Source organism: Arvicola amphibius, chromosome 1 (genome assembly GCF_903992535.2).
Source record: "Arvicola amphibius chromosome 1, mArvAmp1.2, whole genome shotgun sequence".
Taxonomy (NCBI): Eukaryota; Metazoa; Chordata; class Mammalia; order Rodentia; family Cricetidae; genus Arvicola; species Arvicola amphibius.
Window position 1 is genome coordinate 110946695 of NC_052047.1, and position 18520 is coordinate 110965214.

At 49.0% G+C, this 18520-nt stretch overlaps 1 protein-coding gene across 1 annotated transcript in view; it reads right to left on the reverse strand.

Moving 5' to 3' along the window:
- Window positions 1-462: 462 nt before the first annotated feature.
- Window positions 463-18520, reverse strand: part of Trim66 (tripartite motif containing 66) — a 49904-nt gene continuing 31846 nt past the window's right edge. The window contains 10 exon segments of the mRNA XM_038342749.1: window positions 463-576; window positions 1497-1715; window positions 2109-2261; window positions 2456-2530; window positions 3271-3397; window positions 3531-3820; window positions 4121-4295; window positions 4728-4788; window positions 6191-6383; window positions 6531-7049. Of these exon segments, the coding sequence (XP_038198677.1) occupies window positions 517-576; window positions 1497-1715; window positions 2109-2261; window positions 2456-2530; window positions 3271-3397; window positions 3531-3820; window positions 4121-4295; window positions 4728-4788; window positions 6191-6383; window positions 6531-7049 (1872 nt within the window). The 3' untranslated portion in view covers window positions 463-516.

An 18520-nucleotide genomic window follows, 5' to 3' on the forward strand; every position in this document is an offset into this window, starting at 1 on the left:
TAGGCACCAATTGAGGCCTTGAGAAGCCTCCACAATTCCGCCAGTGGCAGATGCCTCTGTCCCAACAGGACGAGCAAAGGCAAACAGTGACAGTCTTTGGCTGTGCTGGGACAGGGGTCACACACCTGCCATACATCCAAACCTCGCCTCCTTTCGTGTACCCGCTTCTAAACCAGGAGTTCAGACACACACAGTGCACTGCTCCTGAGCCCTGGCTGCTGAGAGGTGAGCAGAGTCTGCCAGGTCCTCCTGAGCCGCAAGAGGCATGGAGCCTGTGTGTTCCTGACTCTGGCAATGAGGAACGCCTCCCTCTTCCCTGTTTTCCTGAAATTTCTTTATGGGGGATGCCCTAGGGCTCCCAGATAAATGCTAGAGATGCAAATGGTGAAGGGAGCTTGACCCGCTCAACAAGACTCATCTCACAGCCACACTCTGGAGAGGATAAGCTGAAAGGTGGGGAGGGATGGGTGAGAAGGTGGGACGTCGGCCACCAGCGAGCCCGCCTCCTTCCGGCTCTCACACCTGCGAGATGCTGTTGGCCAGACGAAAGGACATTTTCTTTGTCTTTTCATTCTCCTGAGAGAAAAGAAAAATTGGAATACTCAAATTTGGATTTATTAAACTGAAGGGGACCCGGGACAGGATTGGGGTTCCCCAGAGCCGATGTAGTCTACCCTGGAAATGCAACAGCAGAGCTCACCAAGGACCCTATGTACCAGGTACCAAGTGTTGTAGATAACCAGATAACCAGGGGTTTCTGGCAGACCTTGGCACATGAGGCCAGCCGCACATCTCAGGGAGTTTAACAGAATGGCTGCATGCAGTGTCACACACAGGTAATCCTAGCAATTGGGAGGAAGAGGTAGGGGGACTGTCACAAGCTTAAGACCAGTCTGGTTTCTAGAGTTAGTTCCAATCTAGCCTTGGCTACAGAGTAAGACCCTATTTCAAAAAGGAAAGATGAAAAGAGGGATTGAAGGAAGGAGAGGGAAGGAAGAAGGGGACAAGGGGGAGGGACACAAGGGAGGGAAGGAAGGAGGGAGACTGATCTTTCAGGTCTACACAGACGAGAGAGTCAGAAGGTCCTAGAAGTGTCTGCTGCAAGCCAGCCCACTGCTTCCTTCCTATCCAGGAGTTTAAAGGGTCCCTTCTTTCCTCCCTCAGGCCCAGGCAGGACTCAGGCACTGGTATCAGGTGGCTCTCTTTCTATGGGCATTGCATAGTATAGTATAACATAGTATAGTATAACAGTTCTGAGCTGGGGGTCACGACACCTTCTTCACCCTAGAGCCGTGAACTTGCTAGTGGGCCCCTGGCAGGCACATGGCCCCTCTGAATGTCAGGCTTCACTAATAGCTGGGGCTGGTGGTCTTCATGCCACCCTACTTTTCTCCATTGACATGACTCCATCTAGTACTTGGCGCTGGCTGCTCAGGTGCCCCTTGCCAGTGCCACAACCCACCCACCTTGCCCACTGGCTGGCAGCTGCTCTTTACCATGTGTCGCCGCCGCCTCTTGGGCTGGATGCCTTCCTGCATGTAGGGAGGCCACGGGAAGCCCTGAGGGGTGGAACAGCCACTCTCGCCGGATACGTCCTCAGAGTCTGAATCCTCTTGCTGGGACTGGGCAAAGCATTTGTCTGGGTAGATCTCCTTTAGCCAGCCCTCAAAGAATACTTCCAGACAGCGCCCAGCCTCTGCAACCTCCGAGTCGGGCTGATGAGGGGAGACAGTAGTGGTTCAGCCTGTTTCTACCAGGCCACCTCCTCTATGCCCCTCCATCAAAAGGGACACAGGGAACACAAGCCTGACTGGCCCGTCTTAGACTCTCATCCTGAGAGACCTGGAGCTTGGCACATTCTCCTAGGGCCCAAGATAACTCATTTGGAGGCAGCTCATAAAGTAGAAGTTATCTCAGTAGATACCCACAGTTGGCCAGTTACCACCTCCTCCCATCCTTCTGAGTTCAAGCTTAGGGCCCACATTTGGGAGAGGGCTTTAAAACCATACGAAATCCCAGAACTCTGCTCCCAGATGCCCTTGCCCACATCCACCCCCAGCCATGACCATCTCAGGGTCACTGCGAAACAGAAAACAAGACTAACATACGTAATTGAACTTAGCACAGTTCCAGAACATGAGGCGCACGTCGGATACTACTTCCTCTGGAGTGGTATAGTGAGCTGGGTCCTTCTTTTGCAGCCTCCTCCGGATAATCGATAGGTCCATGGGCCTCTTGATAATCTGGTAATAATGTCTGGCCTTGGGAAGGGAGAGAAGGGGAGGAGGAAATGAAGAAGAAGGAGGAATAAAAGAAGGGATAGAGGAAGAGGCTTGCTAACTCAAGTCTGATGTTAGCAGGTGCGAGGGAGAGCAAGAAGCAGGAGTGGCCGTGACCCCCAGGGGGCCCCTAAGCAGAAAGGAGCACAGCAGGCAGAAGCATGGGGCCTCCTTACCAGAGGGCTGACTGGTTCATGGAAGGGCAGGCTGAGGCTGTTGCAGCACAGAGACAGGACCAGCTTCTCACACTTCTGCAGAAAGCACAAATGGCAAGCGGCACACTGTTCCACCCACCTCAGTGAGAACTAAAGATGGTAACCCTGCTAATTGTCTGGCTCTGACCTCAAGGGTGTCAGCAACCATAAGAACGCAGCTTGGGCTCTCAGGCCAAAGGGAAACTGCTGGGGAAAGGACAATCACATAGATTCCTGCAGGCCAAGTCATCAGGCATGGCCATGGCGCAGCCTTAAATGCGCCCCCCCTGCCCCCCCTGAAGTTCCTGTATTGAAGACTTGGTCCCAGGGCAGCAGCTCAGAGGTGGGGCCCTTGCAAAGTGACTTAACCATGAAAGCTCCGATCTCATGGGGGGGATCAGTTCTCTTCTGGAGTAGGGGTAGTGGGTGAGACTTTTAAGGAGTGGAGGAGAGAGGGAGGAAGTAGGTCATCTGGGCCACTCCCTCGCAGGGTATATACTGTCCCTGGAGGCCATAAGCGAAGCTCTGCTCTCCCCATGCTCCCTACTGTCCTGTTTCTGCCTTGCCACACACCTGGGGACAATGACGCCAAGTGACCATGGGACGAAACCGTGAGTCTAACTCACCCTGTTCCGCGTTAGTGGATTTTCTCAGGTATGTTGTTACAATGATGTCACAGCTGACTAACAAAGGCCACCCCCCAAAAAGACTTGTCGTCTCCCTGGAAAAACCTCAGCCTCTGTAGACACAAGGGTCTGCCTCACACAGGAAACTCTCTTCCCAGAACCCTTCCCTACCTTCTGGTCATAGACGCTCAGGCCGGGAGGTGGCCGCACTCCCGGCTGACTATAGCGGGCGTTCTCACAATCGTACTCCATCTCAGGCTGCACCAGGCTGCGGCACAGGGTGCACACCCACTCTCCCCTGTGCAGCAGATGAGGTCGTATTAGAACCCAGCAGCCTCCCCTGACCCTCTGCCCATGACAGGCATAGGAAAGGGGGAGCTGGGGCCTGGCCAGGATCATGATCTGGCTAGTCAGGTGACGGCATGACTCACCCCGGGAAGCTGAGCAAGGCTGGCACATGGCAGGACAGGTGAAACACTTTGGGGCAGCGGTCACAGCACAGCAGCTCCCCACCATTGAGACACACGGCACAGAAGTCGTCATTCTCGATGGGGGCTGGGGTGCACTTCTTGGCTCCAAGACTTCGGGGAACGAGTCTCTGTTCTTCAGAAGAGGCGCTGTCCACCTCCAGTGGCCGCTGCCCAGCCAGAGATGTGACAGTGACCTTTCTTCCCCCCAGCCCTGGGCCCTGGGTGGCATCAGGCAGGCTGTTCTGGCTGACCTTGGGGAAGAAGGGAGTCTGAGCGGTCAGAGCACAGTACTGACAAATGGTTGGCAAGGATGGGGTGGAGGGGAGAGCGACAGAGACTGAGCACTTACTGTGAGGGCCTCTCACTCCGGGACCACAAGCCAGCCAAGTCCCAGCTCAGCCACCCTGCCGTATCTCCCAGATCCCATGCAGTAGGGGACAAGCTACATTCCACCGAGTTCACAAAAGGCCCTCAAGGATATTCTGCACTTGGTCTTAGCCAAAAGGCCGAGAAGCAATAAGAAGCCTGGACCAAGCAGAGCCAAGTGGTACCTTAATGGACATGCTAGAGGACTCAGAGCCACACTCGATCACCAGCAGGAAACTCCCGTCCTGCCTGTTCTTCTGTGGCTTCAGCTTAAACACGGGCATCTCTCCCGACGAGGCCGCGCATATCTTGAGCCGCTCCAGTCTCACGTAAGGGATCTTGGGCTCACTACTGATGGCTCTGTGGTAAGAGACACACCCTGGGTCTCATCAGGAGCCCCAAATGGCCCCCTGATCTCTAAGTTAGGCTTCTTCATGATCCCACAAATGAGCAGCCTCCCCAGTTAACCCTGTATAGGTCCACATTTTTGCTCTTGCCAAGATCAACCCATTCAACCCTGTCAAACACGGCAAAGACCCTTGGCACTTCTGTAGTCAAAGGAGGGCTCCCTGAAGAGTAAGGACTGTCACACATAGGGTATGTCTAATGGTGCCTGGAACACTCCCATGACTACTCAAGGCACCCAACCACATGGATCCCACTTGAGGCTTAGCAGGTGGTAACGGCAGGTATAGACACATTTCTGCTTCTAGTTCTTCTGCAGGATTACTTCCTGTGCCAGCCTCTCAGGCCAAGAAATTGAGGGTAAGAAGGTCGGCCCAGAGTCATTACCTGATGCTTGGATTCTCTTTTGTATCTGGCTCTAGGGTTCCTTGTTCAAAATTCTCATATGCTAAGACAAAAGACAAAAGATAAATTAAATAGCTATGTCATACATGTGCGGCAACAAATGCCACTCTAGACCTTCTGCTTATTTCTGTTATTTGGACTTTTGGTCGTACATCTGCCACACAGTTGTTACCAAGTGTGCTCATTCATTGGTGATGACAATCCTACTATAGGTCTCCTTCCAGAGAGACGCTGAAAGCCATCATCTTTTTGGCAAAGATGAGCACAGCCTGCCGAGAGTTAAGAGCTGGGTGAGGCACTGAGAGCCATCTTCTCAGAGCTCAGAAATAACCAGTTTCCAACACACTCGTGCCACCTCCTGGCATTTTCTGCAGCCACCCCAGGGGCCAGAGCCTCTGCACAGCACAGTCCACACAGACGGCAGGGAGAGAGGCGAGGCACAGACAGAACTCCCACTTATTAGCTCTGGACTATATACTTTCCTTGGGCAAAGATGGGCCTAAAATTTTGATTTAATTGCATAAGATAGAAGGTAATATTACTTATGTAATAAGGACCAATAACTTTTTCAGTTGGTCTGTCAGTATAAAGAAAAAATGAGGAAAAACAGTCCACTTGGTGGTATCATTGTTCATGTATGTAGTAAGTGCCTACAGAATAGACTGATCCATTTCAAAATACTCAATAACACCACACATGGAAAAAAATCCTAAGTGGTCAGTGTTTGACTCTAACTTCTTGACCATCCTTTATCGGATGGAACAAACCACTGATCAGCACTGAAATAAATCACCTTAAGACAGGATATTGGTGGGCTGGCAAGACAGCTCAGTGGGTAGAGGTTCTTGCTGCCAAGTCTGACATCCTGAATTCAACCCACAGAACCCATGTGGTAGAAGGAAAAAGCCCACTCCCTAAGAAGAAACTTGGAGCCTATCTCCAGTGGTCCAAATGCCCTTCGTTACGAGGCACTGCACAACTCTACATGATGGCTAAGTACGTGGAAAATCGTGCTGTTAGAGAGTAAAGGGCTAAGTGATTTCTCTGTGGTGTTTGTCCTCTGCTCTGTGCAGGAGTTTGGTGAGTACCATTTACTGGGGCAGATGGCAGATATCCATTTCACAAAGGACAGAGTTGATGTTCTAACTAGATCCATCAGACATACCTCACAGGTTTTACCAAGGCTAGCTCTTTTGGAGTGATTTCTTCAAGTGTGCCTACAATACAAAGTCAGACTCACCAGGATGTATTCTATGAGGAAGATTAGAAGGAGGTCCCACAGATCAGTGCTGCCCATGGTTAGGAAAGCAGAAGCATGTATATCACTTCCAAAGGACAGAAGCACATCCAGCCTCATAAACTGCATCTCCCAAGCTGAGCCCACCCGCCTGCCTCCACCTCACTTGCTCGCATCTGTGGCCAACAGGAAACTAGACTCGACTCACCTTTTGATCGCTGGTACTGTTGTAGAGCAGTAGATGTGTTGGTCACCGGAGCCAGGAAAGGTTTCTTCACAGAAAGGTTGATTGGCTCCTCCAGTTCTGAGGGAATAGCCAAGTCCTTGGGAACATCCAGATTGGAGGCTGTGGGGCCTTTTCCTCCTGAGTCTGTGAAGCGAGGGCTGTCCCCACTTTCCATCTGCCAAAGGCGAGAGGTCAACGAGAATCAAGTCAGACATTCTAGCCGACAGCAAAACTGCTGAGCTGAGGCTAAGCTAGGGCTGCCAGTGGCCAACCTTTTGCTTCACAGCAAGCAAAAACTGAATGTCACTTTCTCAAGTCCTACCTTACACTGGGCATTCCCCGTGGAGTACTCAGCCCCATCCTTGGGGCCCAGGTTCTCTGCAGTTTGGCCAGAGCCAGGACTGGAAGCTGATCTAGTCTCCAGATGTATGTCAGAAACGGGAGGCATGCCCTGCGGAGGACAAGTGGCCAGACTCGGCGCAGCCTGGGTGTGTCCAGGCATTAGGCTGGGCCCAGACTGTGAGAGGTTGCTGGCCAGGCTTGTAATGGCCTGGGAACAATCACCCCTCAGGTTGGGCAAGGACTGGAATGAGCCACGCACAAGGTTTGGCACGGGTTGCAGGTGACTGGCTGAGCTCGGCACGGCGTGGTTTGAGATGTTCATCAGGCTGGACATGGTTTGTGGTGGGCCACTCAGCAGGTTCGGAATTGTGTGGGTGGGACCAGCTGTCAGGCTGCTCACCCTGTGAATCTGTGGCTCTATGGTCCTCGCCAGCCTGGTCGATGACAACTCCATCTCCAGAGTGTTGGAAAAGCCCATGATGCTCACTGAGGAGGAGTGCTGCAGAAAGGGGCATGGAGAGAGTTGGACTGTCAACTGGGAGTGTAGGAAGGGAGGCGAGACCCGTTCCACAAGAGCTCTGAGATTCCATTTGCCTGTATTTGGGGGCTGCCACTGAGAGCTAAGGAAACTTATGAAGCCCTGTCCCAATTCCCACCACCAAGGAAGTTACTAGGTTATGATACAGAAGTGCAAGCTAAGGTATGGTGTGTGTGGTGGGGTGTCTGTGTGTGTATGTGTATATGCATGTGTCTTCCACATATATATATATAAACATATATTTGCATATATATTTTTTCATATATATGCAAGAGAAACAGAACGAGACAAGGAAAGAACCTACCACCTGACCTGAGGTCCACACATGTCCCATGGGCAGTAACTCCAGCCCTAGTCCTGTGCTTAAACAAAGCATTAGTCGGACTTTCTAATCTCACATTTCCAGTCTTGCCTAATACTGTCTGTGGCTTCCCTTTAGGAGATCTCATGGGATACTATCCTATATAAAACTGGCCAGAAGTTATGAAAACCTCGAACTCTGATTTACTCCAGAGCTGTTCCCTTGAAAGCATGCCAAGGTTCCAGGGGATCTCCACTTTATCCAGGAGAACCCAGCTCAATTCCAGAGCCTGCAGCAAGCTTGCAGCTTGTACTAGCATTGACTAATGCATATCATCAAGGTAGTAGAAAGTCTTTTCTAGCCCTGGCATACATGACAAAATCACTCCAAAACACAAGAAGGGATCTTCAGAGCAACTCCTAACATGGCCCCAGCAGGTGCAGTCATCAGATGGGGTGAGGCTGTTCCAAGCAGAAATCTATCTACTCGGGCTCCTGAGAAGAAGGAACTTAAGAAGTTGAAGACATGGGTGATTTCGGTCGCTGATTGTATAGTTTTCCAGAATGAAGAAACAGATGTAATGGAGGAGAGAAGGCGGGAGACCAATTTTAAGTCTAGTTTTCATGAATTTAGAACTTTAAGAAGCCTTGTTCTTGGAAAAAAAGAAAGATTGAATATATACCAATTTTTCTACTTTTGAAAATCAAAGGGAAAACACTAGAGCATGAAGCTCTAAACTTTCAAGATCAGGGTCCCAAATCTGTCATTCTTTCCCCCACGTTTGAAGTGTTCAAATTTCCAGAGGGCAGTAAACACTTCAGTACATTCTCAGGTTTCAATATAAAGGTAATAAAGTTATTACCTAGTAAAGAAAGATGGCCTTCCTCCCTGTAAATGTCATTCCTGGTTACTCTGCTTCGTAAGTCAGATGCTAGAGGGAGCATCATAGGGACACTCCAACTTGCTTCTAAGCTAACACCAGGCCCTGTAATTCAGATATACTCATTACGTCCCTCTCTACAGGCAGTGCCACAGCATAACCCGTGTCCTTATCTCCCCAGACAAGAGGAGTGGCCTCCTCAGTCTCCTCCAGAGACACCTGGAAACACACATCAGACCATATCATGCCTTGTCCTTAACCCTGCAGCGCACTCACTCTATTCAGGGTGAGTGCAAAGATCCTGAAGAGACTTCCAAGACCCAGGTGAGCCCTGCCCTCATCCTTAGCAGTCACAAATCAGAAAACAGCCCTCCCCCATTCTCCAGGACCCTTCAGACACTGTCTTTAGCTCCTGAAACAAGCCAGATGCCACTGGCAGCCCTCACCCTGTCCAGAGAGTTTGCAACACTCTCCTTTAGTCCAGCCCTGTTCCACCTGCCCTTCAGAGCTCAGCTTCCCACTGCCAGGGTGTGTGTGTAGGGGATGTGTGTGTATGCTTGTGTGTGTGTGTCCGTGTGCTTGTGTGTGTATGCTTATGTGTGTGTGCGCTTGTCTGTGTGCTTGTATGTGTGTTTGTGTATGTGTGTGCATATCTGTGTGCTTGTGTGTGCGTGTGTGTGTGCATGTGCATATGGGTATATGCATGTTTGTGTGCTTCTATGTGTGCATGTGGGTGCTTGTGTGTATGTATATGTGCGCGAGTTTTGTGTGTTTATATGTGTTTGTGTGTGTGTGCGCGCGCGCGTATTTGTGTGTGTATGTATGTGTGCGCATGTTTGTGTGTGCGTGCACAGTGTGTTTGTATGTGTATGTGTGTGTATGTCTGTATGCTTGTGTGTGTGTGTGTGTGTGTGTGTGTGCGTGTGTGTAACAAAGACTCTCTCATGCTCTAGTGCAGGCCATACGCCACCCCCTGATGCTCCCATAACACCAGTGCTTTCAGCCTCATGCACATCCAGGGCACAGCGATCAGACGCTATTGCCCTACGAAACTAAGCTCTGTCAAAGCATAGACTTTGGTCTGATTTGTTCACCCACTTTATCCCTATGCCCAGAGGCAGTGTCTGGATGAGCACAGGACATAATGAGCTGACTGAAATTCTGAAGCAATGCCGTGAGACTGGTGATTCTACAAATGTGAGCTGAAGAAAGAGCAGCTTGGTTCCACTCATGACTGACTCCGAGTTCACCCTGAAATCATGACTGACTTTGGAGAGCTGAAGTTTAGTAACAATTTATTACTTGCAAAGCAATTTGCTGGGGCTTTACACATACCACCTCAGTTAACCCTCACGGTAGCCACTCAGAGGCTATGGTGAAGGTTAAAAGATGCGATCTCTGACAACACTTAGAATATCTGGTCTGCTACTGCAGCCCCTGTAAGCCCCGACTGCCCACTGTAGTGTTTTGCTGCAGAGGCCTTTGTTAGAAACAAATGAGGCCCAGAAAGTCATCTTTAGGTTTTTAATGTTTCCATAAAGCATGAGCCTTAATGCTTTTCATTTTTTTAATTGAACATAGAAATACAATTGATTGTGTTGATTGACCTTGTACTCAGACTCCTTGCTAGACTCGCTTTGGATTTTCTGTGCACACATAAGGTGATGTAAGTAGTGCCATTTCTTTCTCTTCTTTTGTGTTTTTCTGGATGAGTTTGCACAGTCATCCTGCTGCTGAGGACCCTGCCAGTGTCTTACCCCAAACCACCTGAGGGCGCTCTCCTAGATGTGAGTCCAGCCTGCCCTTCAGACTCACTCAGCCCAGGCCTGACTCCACCAACTCCATCAGCTCCTCCCTCTGTCTGGCCCTCTGCACATAACGTCTTCATCCTTCCCCCAGCTGCTCTCCCTCCCCTTCCATCCCCTTCTGTCTCTTGTCACCTTCACCTTTTTCTTTTCTTTGGTGTTATCAGTTTTTTTTCTCTTCTCTCCCCACCCTGTTCCTTTATTAGTTATCAGCTTTTAAAGTTTGTGTTTCCTTGGTTTATGTTTCTTCTCAGTTTTCAAAATAGACAGTTTAAGCACCTTTTATTTATCTTTCCATGGAAAAGTATGCTTTTTTGTGTGTTGCTTGGTAATCTTTAGTAAAAAACTTTCTAACTTTCTACGTAGTCTACAGAGCAAGGATGCGCAGATGCTTCCAGCAAAGTGAATTAGGCATGGAGCCCAGCAAAAGGGATCAAGGCCAGAATCCAGTGGCCTTCTGGCTAGTGACTGAGTGTGGCTGAGTCCTCCCGTGCGTCCACTTGGCTCTGCCTTCACCCTCTCTCCTTTTTTCTGCTACTGCCAGAATAATCACTTTAGGGTCTTTCATGAGCCTCACAGTGAGACTCCAGCCAGCCTTGTCCTCTGCTGGGAGGGAGCCATGGGATCCTGAAGGGGCGAGTTGTTCCTTAATTGTCCTGGCTGTACACTTCCAGAGCTCACTAATAACCTGTATTTCCTTATCTGCAGACAGAATATCTGGTGATTTATAATATAGAGCAAATGAATCCTTTCAACTGTATTATTCCTCCCTACCCACATGACATATTTAATGTAGTTCTGATGTTCATTTTGTCTACCCATGACAGATAATGAGAATTACATACATATACATATATATATATATGTATATTCACACACACACACACACGTAGCTGAGGGTGACCTTGAACTTCTGATCCTTCTGTCTCCTCCTCTCAACTATTGGGATTAAAGGCATATGCCATTAGGCCCAATTTTATAAGGTAGTTAAGGATTGAACTCAGGGTTCTGTGCATGTTCCAGCAAGCTCTTGGTGAGATCCTTGATACTAATCCAGAATCTGTTTAGACCATCCAACTAATCAGTTGAGTTCCGCATAAAGCCAAATCCCAAATAACATACTTTATCTGAGGACATCAAGTCCCTTCTTCCAATTTCTTTCTTCATGCAATGACACGTGAGTTCATACAGTGACAGAAGAAGAAGGGAACAGGCAGACTGAGCCACAGCTTATTTTGAAGCAAGTCTGCAGGTGAACTGCTCCTGTCTCTTTCTTCCCCACACCCATAGCCAGTCACGAGGAGACCAGTGCTTGCAGAGTAAAGTGCTGTCAGCAGTCCCAAAACCTGGGGAACATCCATGGGCGAAGGAACTCAAAAGCATCATGGAAAGCAACCTAGCACTCACCCCCCATCCTATAGCCTATAAAAACACAAGGACAGAGCTGGATAGATGCTTCAGCGGCTAACAATGCGACTGGCTACTCTTCCAGGGGATCTGGGTTTGAATTCTAGTACCCACATGGCAGCTCACAACTATCTGTAACTCCAGTCTCAGGGGATGCAATGCCCTCCTCTGTCCTCACTCAGTGGGCACCAGGCATGCACACGGTACACAGACATACATACAAGCAAAACACCTATATTCATAAAATAACTCTTAAAACATGGCCAAGTGTGCATGCGTGCGTGCACACGCGCACGCGTACACACACACACCACACACACACATATGCAGGTTCACAAACATGGCATTTCTGAAACCTACACGGACCATCTCAATACTTTTGGTGCTTTCCTGGCTCTGTAGGATGAAGTGCCACCAACCACTTAACTGAAAAGTGCTTGTTTCTTGTGCAGGAAGAGAGTGGAGAACCAAGGGAGCTTTCACAGTCCTCTGCTGCCCATGCCACAAGTGAGGGAGAGCAGGTAGAGCCAGGAAGAGGAGGGGGGGCATCTAACGAGCATGCTAGGGCTGGGGAAGGGCTTGGGAATGAGTTACATTGTCTGCTGACCAGGACCTCGCTTAAAGATGGAGCTTCTACCAGGGGAGAAGAGAGTACCTGCCCTCTGCAACACCTGGTTCAGAGGTCAAACAAGAGAACGCAAACGTGCATTTCCTGCCATAAAGCCTCACAAAATCCTGACTTGCTATCTGAACAGTTAACGGGGTCCCGACATCTCCTCTTTATCACACCTAACACCTTCAGACTTCATGAAGTTTATATTCTGAAGTCTGCATTTCTAGTTCAGGAAGGAAGAGTCAGTGTTTACTGAATGTTTTAGAACTCAGGCTTTGAGGATGAGGGGAGACCACCCTGAACCTAAGAACCCATTCTTCCCTCCCTTAGTTACCCTCGCCTGGCTTGCTCCTAATTGCCCTCCCCCTCCACACTTGTATGTTGCCCCCTTTTCTGTCCCTTTCTTCCTCTTTGCCTGTCTTCTTACTTCAGTCTGTTTATTGAGGCTGGGTCTTGCTACGTGGCTGAGGATGACCTTGAACTTCTGATCTTCCTACCCCCTCCTCTAAGGCTAGAACTCAGGGCGCCGTGCACCTAAGCAGGCACCTGGGTTCCGTCTTGACTCTCTCTCCTTTCTGTCTGCTGCCTGTCTGCTTGTGGGAGCGGCTCATCTTTCTAACTGTCCTTACCCTTGACTTGCCACTTGCCAGAGAGCTCCCTAACTCCTGCCTCTTCTGTTAGTCACCATGCTGCCCTTCACCCAGCTGGCCTGTCTTCTGTTTTGACTGCACCCTGCCGCCCACCCATCCCCACTTCCACCTCCTCTGGAGTTCAGTTGTTGTTGTAAGCACTTGCCACACAATATTCTCCAAGCCCAGAGAAAGCATAGTTCTTTCACTTCAACAGGAAGGTAAATTGAGACACAGAGTGATCACCAAGACTTCCCAAGTCCCTCTAGGCCCAAGACTAGGGATTCTGGTCTAGCCTGGGAAAAATGCTGGCTGGTCTTAATTTTGTGCCATTGGCTAGAAACCTGGTGCCCGAGGAAGAAACTGTGAAATAATAAAGAGACACATAGTGCACATGTCCATGTTTATTATGAGTCTGGCTCTTCCAGGAAGGTAACATTTCTGGGGATAAAGCAGGGAAGATGGCGTGGTGTTCCTCCTCAACTCATTCCCAGATATCTGAAACATACTTTAGTCAACAACAAAGTGAATTGGTTTAAGAACATTATTTTGGAAGGGATGACTTCTACAATTTTAACTAGTACATGGTCTCATCTAGCAGAACAAATGAGAATAACGTGTAAAAGAATGGCTGGAATTGCTAGAGTCCAGGATTTTTTCAGGGGCTCTTAAGAGTGCAGGACTTAACTTGTCCTTAACAATCCCGTACGTTGGCCTTTCTCCAGGAGAAGTCACTGTCTTCTTTCTTGAGAGCTTCCTTTATAGAAATATATTCCTATTTCTAACCTGTTTATTGCTTAAATGTTGAAAATGAGCAATTTCTTAAGCTGGGCATGGTGGCACACACCTTAATTCCAGCACCCAAGAAGCAGAGGCAAGAGAATCCCTGAGTCCTGAGTTCAAGGCCAACCTGGTCTACAGAGATTTCCAGCACAGCCAGGGATACACAGAGAAATCCCATCTCAAAAAAATATTGAAAAGAAAAGAAAGGAAGGAAGGAAGGAAGGAAAAGAAAGAAAGAGAAAGAAAGAAAGAAAGAAAGAAAGAAAGAAAGAAAGAGAGAGAGAGAGAGGGAGAGAGGGAGGGAGGGGAGAGGGAAAGGAGGGAGGGAGGAGGGGAGGGAGGGAGGGAGGGAGGGAGGGAGGGAGGGAGGGAGGGAAGGAGGGAGAGAGGGAGGGGAAAAATGGGCAATGTCTAAAGAAAACTGTATCTCTAAACTTGCTTGGTCAAGCATGCTAATTATATCCTGTGTGGGGGTTTATGATCTCATACATGATATAATGCCTTGGAATTGTGACATCTGTTTCTGTTGTTCCAAGGCTATGCCTGTTCTCCTCTGGTTTCAGGTTGTTCACAGTGGTTAAAATCACCAAAGAGCAGGGGGTTGATGGACAGTAGGAAAGGGGACCAACAACTTGGGAGCTGTGTCTTTTAGACAGTCACAGAAAGCTCTCTAGCCGAGGACGCAGGAAAAGATAGGTAATTTACCTTACAGAGGTAAACTGTCCTATGAATTAAAGGCTCTCACTATCTGAATGTTCCAATGGCTTCAGAGAGTCGGGCTGGTTTAACAGAAGTGAGCAGAACAGTCGAACAAGGCAGGGGAGGAAGCAAATAACCTGTCTAGTAACTGGTGTCACATAGCGGGTTTTTGTTTTGTTTGTTTTGGGAGTTTGGGTTTGGTTTGATTTGGATTGGTTTGGTTTTTTGATTTTCTTGAGACAGGGTTTCTCTGTGTAACCCTGTCTGTCCTGGAACTTACTCTGTAGACCAGGCTGTCCTCAACTCAGAGATCTGCCTGCCTCTGCCTCCTGAATCCTGGAACTAAAGGCGTGCACCACCACTGCCCAGCACATAATGGCTGTTGACTTTCAATAGCAGTGTTGTTGCTCTGATTGCCAGTGAGTGCTCACCCAGCTCAAGAGGCTCCTGCATTAGCTAAGGCTACTCTGATGGGAGCATAGACATCCCACTGGCAAGAGTCAGATAGGATCATAGGCGACAAAGAGACAAGAACTGAAAAGCACCCAGTGCCCTACTGGTCTGAGAAAAACAAAGAAGAGAAGAGGATCCTAGAGGCTGAGGTGGGAGGAGGAGGAAAGGCACACGCAGAATTCAGTGAGTCTGGAGCGAAAGGCAGTTAAGTGAAACTTAGAAACCCTTAGAGGCTTGGGAGAGATGGCCAGAGGTATTTACCCAGGACACTGGAGGAAGTGCCCGTTTCCTCATGGACCAGGAGATGTGGGTGACTGAGAGAACTAAAGAGAGAGCTCCTTAAAGGAGACAGACTCAGAAGCGACTGGGGAGTATTTGATTTGCCTCCCACACAGTGAGCAGATCCTGGCACAGTCCTGCGGGTGCTGATGGGGGGACACGGGATGTGCCCTAAGAAGGCTTCATCACCCCGAGAATGTTCCGGCTACTTTCAGGGCATGCTATATGGCTGTAAGATCATAGCTGAGGTTGAGTATCCAGGATCTGGCCTGCAACCCTGTATTCAGGGACTGCTGAAGGCAAGATGTACTTTCTCACATATGCCAAGGTAAGAATTTAAGTGAGTCATTTCTCATCTCTGGGCTGGAATTTCCTCCTCAGGCTGATATAAATGCCATGCGGCTGTTAAAGGGTTAAGTTAAGAGTGCAGGTGTTGACGTGCTTTGCTTTGCGATGATACAGCTGCACTCCACCTCAGTCACTGTCCTTTGTTTATCTGTGTCTTCCTTAAGAATCCGGGCCACAGGAAGTGCCTAGTGCTTCTGCATCATTTGGTGGAAATGCATCCCAGACTCCCTTGAAGCCATGAGCAGTTATCTCCAAGTCCTTTCGGAAGAACTGGGACTACACCCCATGTGGCAGAGAGCTCTCTTGCAGGTGATGAGGGACTCAGCTGGGTTCTCTGTGGTGCCTGTGGTCTTAGAGAGTGCTCTAAGGATGCAGTCATGGGTATTTTTCATCAGGTGATCAGTTTCCAAGTATGAAAAGAAGCCATTAAAAATGTCTTTCAGATTCACCAGGGATGTAGGGAGCATGTGCTGTGGAGTGGTGACCAAGAGGCTTTTCAGAGTAGCTGAACCAAGGTTAGGAAGTTCGGTCAACAGGCAGTGCTGCATGGAAGATGGCGGGACAACTGAGAGAGCAGGGCTCCTCCTTCTAGAAAACTCAGTCTAGAACTTCTGATCTCATCTTCAGCTGCAATATCTTCACTGTAAGGTCACTAGCAGCAACAGGCCCTCTGTCCTAGTCAAAGTCCTCCTAGTGGCAATAGAGTCGGCATGGGATGCCCACAAAAGAGCCTGGTGCCTTAGATTCCCTGGTCTATGACCTTCAGAAGGACATCCCACTTCCCTGGCTCCCACAGACCAGCGCAGCTGAGGAGTGGCTGTAGACCCAAACACTTCTAACAAAGACAACAAGGGCCAAAGGGGGTTGGATCCTAAGCACTCTCCCCCAGCAAAGCCCAGGGATACTTCAAAGACAAAATCCAACAGGTGAGAGGCCAAAATGGAGTCCTCTTTCTCCCACTACAGTACAGAGAGGCCATTGGGCCCAGTCACCGAGCACAGGCTGAGTCAGGAGCCTGTGTTCTACTCCTAACATTGCCCATAGGCAGCTGTATAACTCTTAGGTGGGTCACTTAATCCCTCTGGGTCTCAGTTGCCATATCTTTCAAAGGGGAATAAGAAAGCAGCCTCCTCATAGTATTGCTAGGATAAAGACACAAGGTGGAGTCATCATATAAAACCTGTGCAAATTTGGCTTGTTTAAATTCATACAAGATATTATTCATCAATGAGGTGCTAAAAATATTTGATATCTCATACCTTTTATTTTGCTCAACCCCAGCTTAAAAGCAATTAAATTCCTTCAAAATTAAAGCAGCTTTCCTTACAGCAGCAACTGCAACCCAAAACTCCGGAACTCTGACCCACAATAACAGGCCCTTTTCTGGGAGCCTCAGTCACAAGGCCTTACAAACAGACCATTCTCCTGACCCTTGCCCCAGACCTCAATATGGGCCCCAAGTCACGACGACCAAGAAGAGTTCAGAACAAGAAGTTGCCAGAGCCTTCACTAACCCTTTGCCAACCTGCATTCACCCAGAATGACCCATGTCCCCTTGTCACTCAGAGAGACCTAGAGACACACAGGCAACAGTCTCTGTGCTTGAAAACAGTTCCTGCCCTTCCTCCATACTGTGTGTAAGAACACCAATGCACCCCACCAAATGAGAAGCAGAGTTTTTTGCATGGCTTTCCCAACACTTAAGCACCAGCAAGTCCCAGGCTTCCTGTTAACTGAGGGTATTGAAAATGGCTGCCTTGGGTCATCTTTTAATGTGGTTTCCATGGGAGAGCAACAGCAATTCAAAGCAACATCCCCCCTTCCTTCCAGCATGTTCTTTAGATACATATTCCCATTCCCATGCCAAGACAGACCGAATTTTGAGGCAAAGGACTTTCTCTGTCTCATTTCCTGTCATCAACCAGACACTGAATTCAAAGCTCTTGTCCTCTGATGGCCCTTGAAATCCTGGCTTCCTCTTCCTTCCACAGCTACTTAATTCATTCAACTTCTCTCCTCGGTATTATTCTGGTCTCTCTTACCACTGATCTCTAGTTGAAGTGACCTTTCACATTTAATTCAAGTCATATCCCTCCTAGCTGAAAATCCTTCGGCCAACCACCCCAGCCCCAATAGTGAATCCCAATTCAAGCAGAATATGCAAGGCCTTGCCATCACTCCCATTCCCAGTGCACCCCTGCTCCTGTCAGCCAAGTCAGCTGAACTCCTAAGAAAGGCTCAGGCTTTCTCTCAACTTTGACCTTCCAAGATTGCCATTCCTGTCCACTATTTCCTTTCTCCCTCTACTGGCCCAGCTTCTTTACACCTCAGTGTAAAACATACTATCAGGAGGTGTCCCGTGAGCAGCCTCCTCTCCCAGAAGGAAGTGCTCCAGGAGGAGGCACCTCGATGGTGACTGTAGTGTCCAGCGTAACTTACTACGGTGTCTGTTTCTCTCTCACCAGGCAGCAGCTCCACGGTGAGACAGACCACCTCACACGCCAGTATGTGTTGAGCACCTACAATATTTGAAATTCTAGGACACATGTGTACATTTGTATGAATGTGTATAAAATTTGTTAACTTCGAATAAATAAATAAATGGATGGACTAGATGGCCCATATATAAGTAGTTAAACAACTAAGATCTACAAAGGGCCTATTTATGGCACCTGAAGACCAAACCATTTTCAACAGGGTAGGTAGGACAGAACAGGACAGGCACAGACAAAAGGCTACTAGCATAGAGGCCTTCCCAGTCTCTGAAAGCCAGAAGCTTTCAGCCAGCGTTTCATTTCTGCCACTGCTTGCTTTCCTGGACTTGTCTTCAGTACAGTGAGGCTGCCTGATCTAAGACGGCACTGCTGGGGAAACAAGGGGCTGTACAGGGAGCAGGGAGCAGAACTAGGCTGCAAGCACAGGGATACTAAGGCGCTGGTGTGCAAGCTTGGAGTTGTAGACTTCAAGACTAGGGCTTTAGAGCCAGGGCTTTAGAGGACCAGAAAGACTGAGACACTGGGCCCAGGCAGGCAATTAAAGGAAAGGACCCTGGGACACCGGCTAGGGTGGAGGACATGGCACAGTGCTGACAGTCCAGCTAGAAGGAAGACAGAGCGGAGAGGAAAAGAACACGGGAGACAGACAGCTCAGGAGTATGGGGCTGAGTTACTGCCAAGACGAGTGGATGCGCCTAGCGAATGATAAGGTGACTAGGACGAGAGGCCCCTGATAGCTC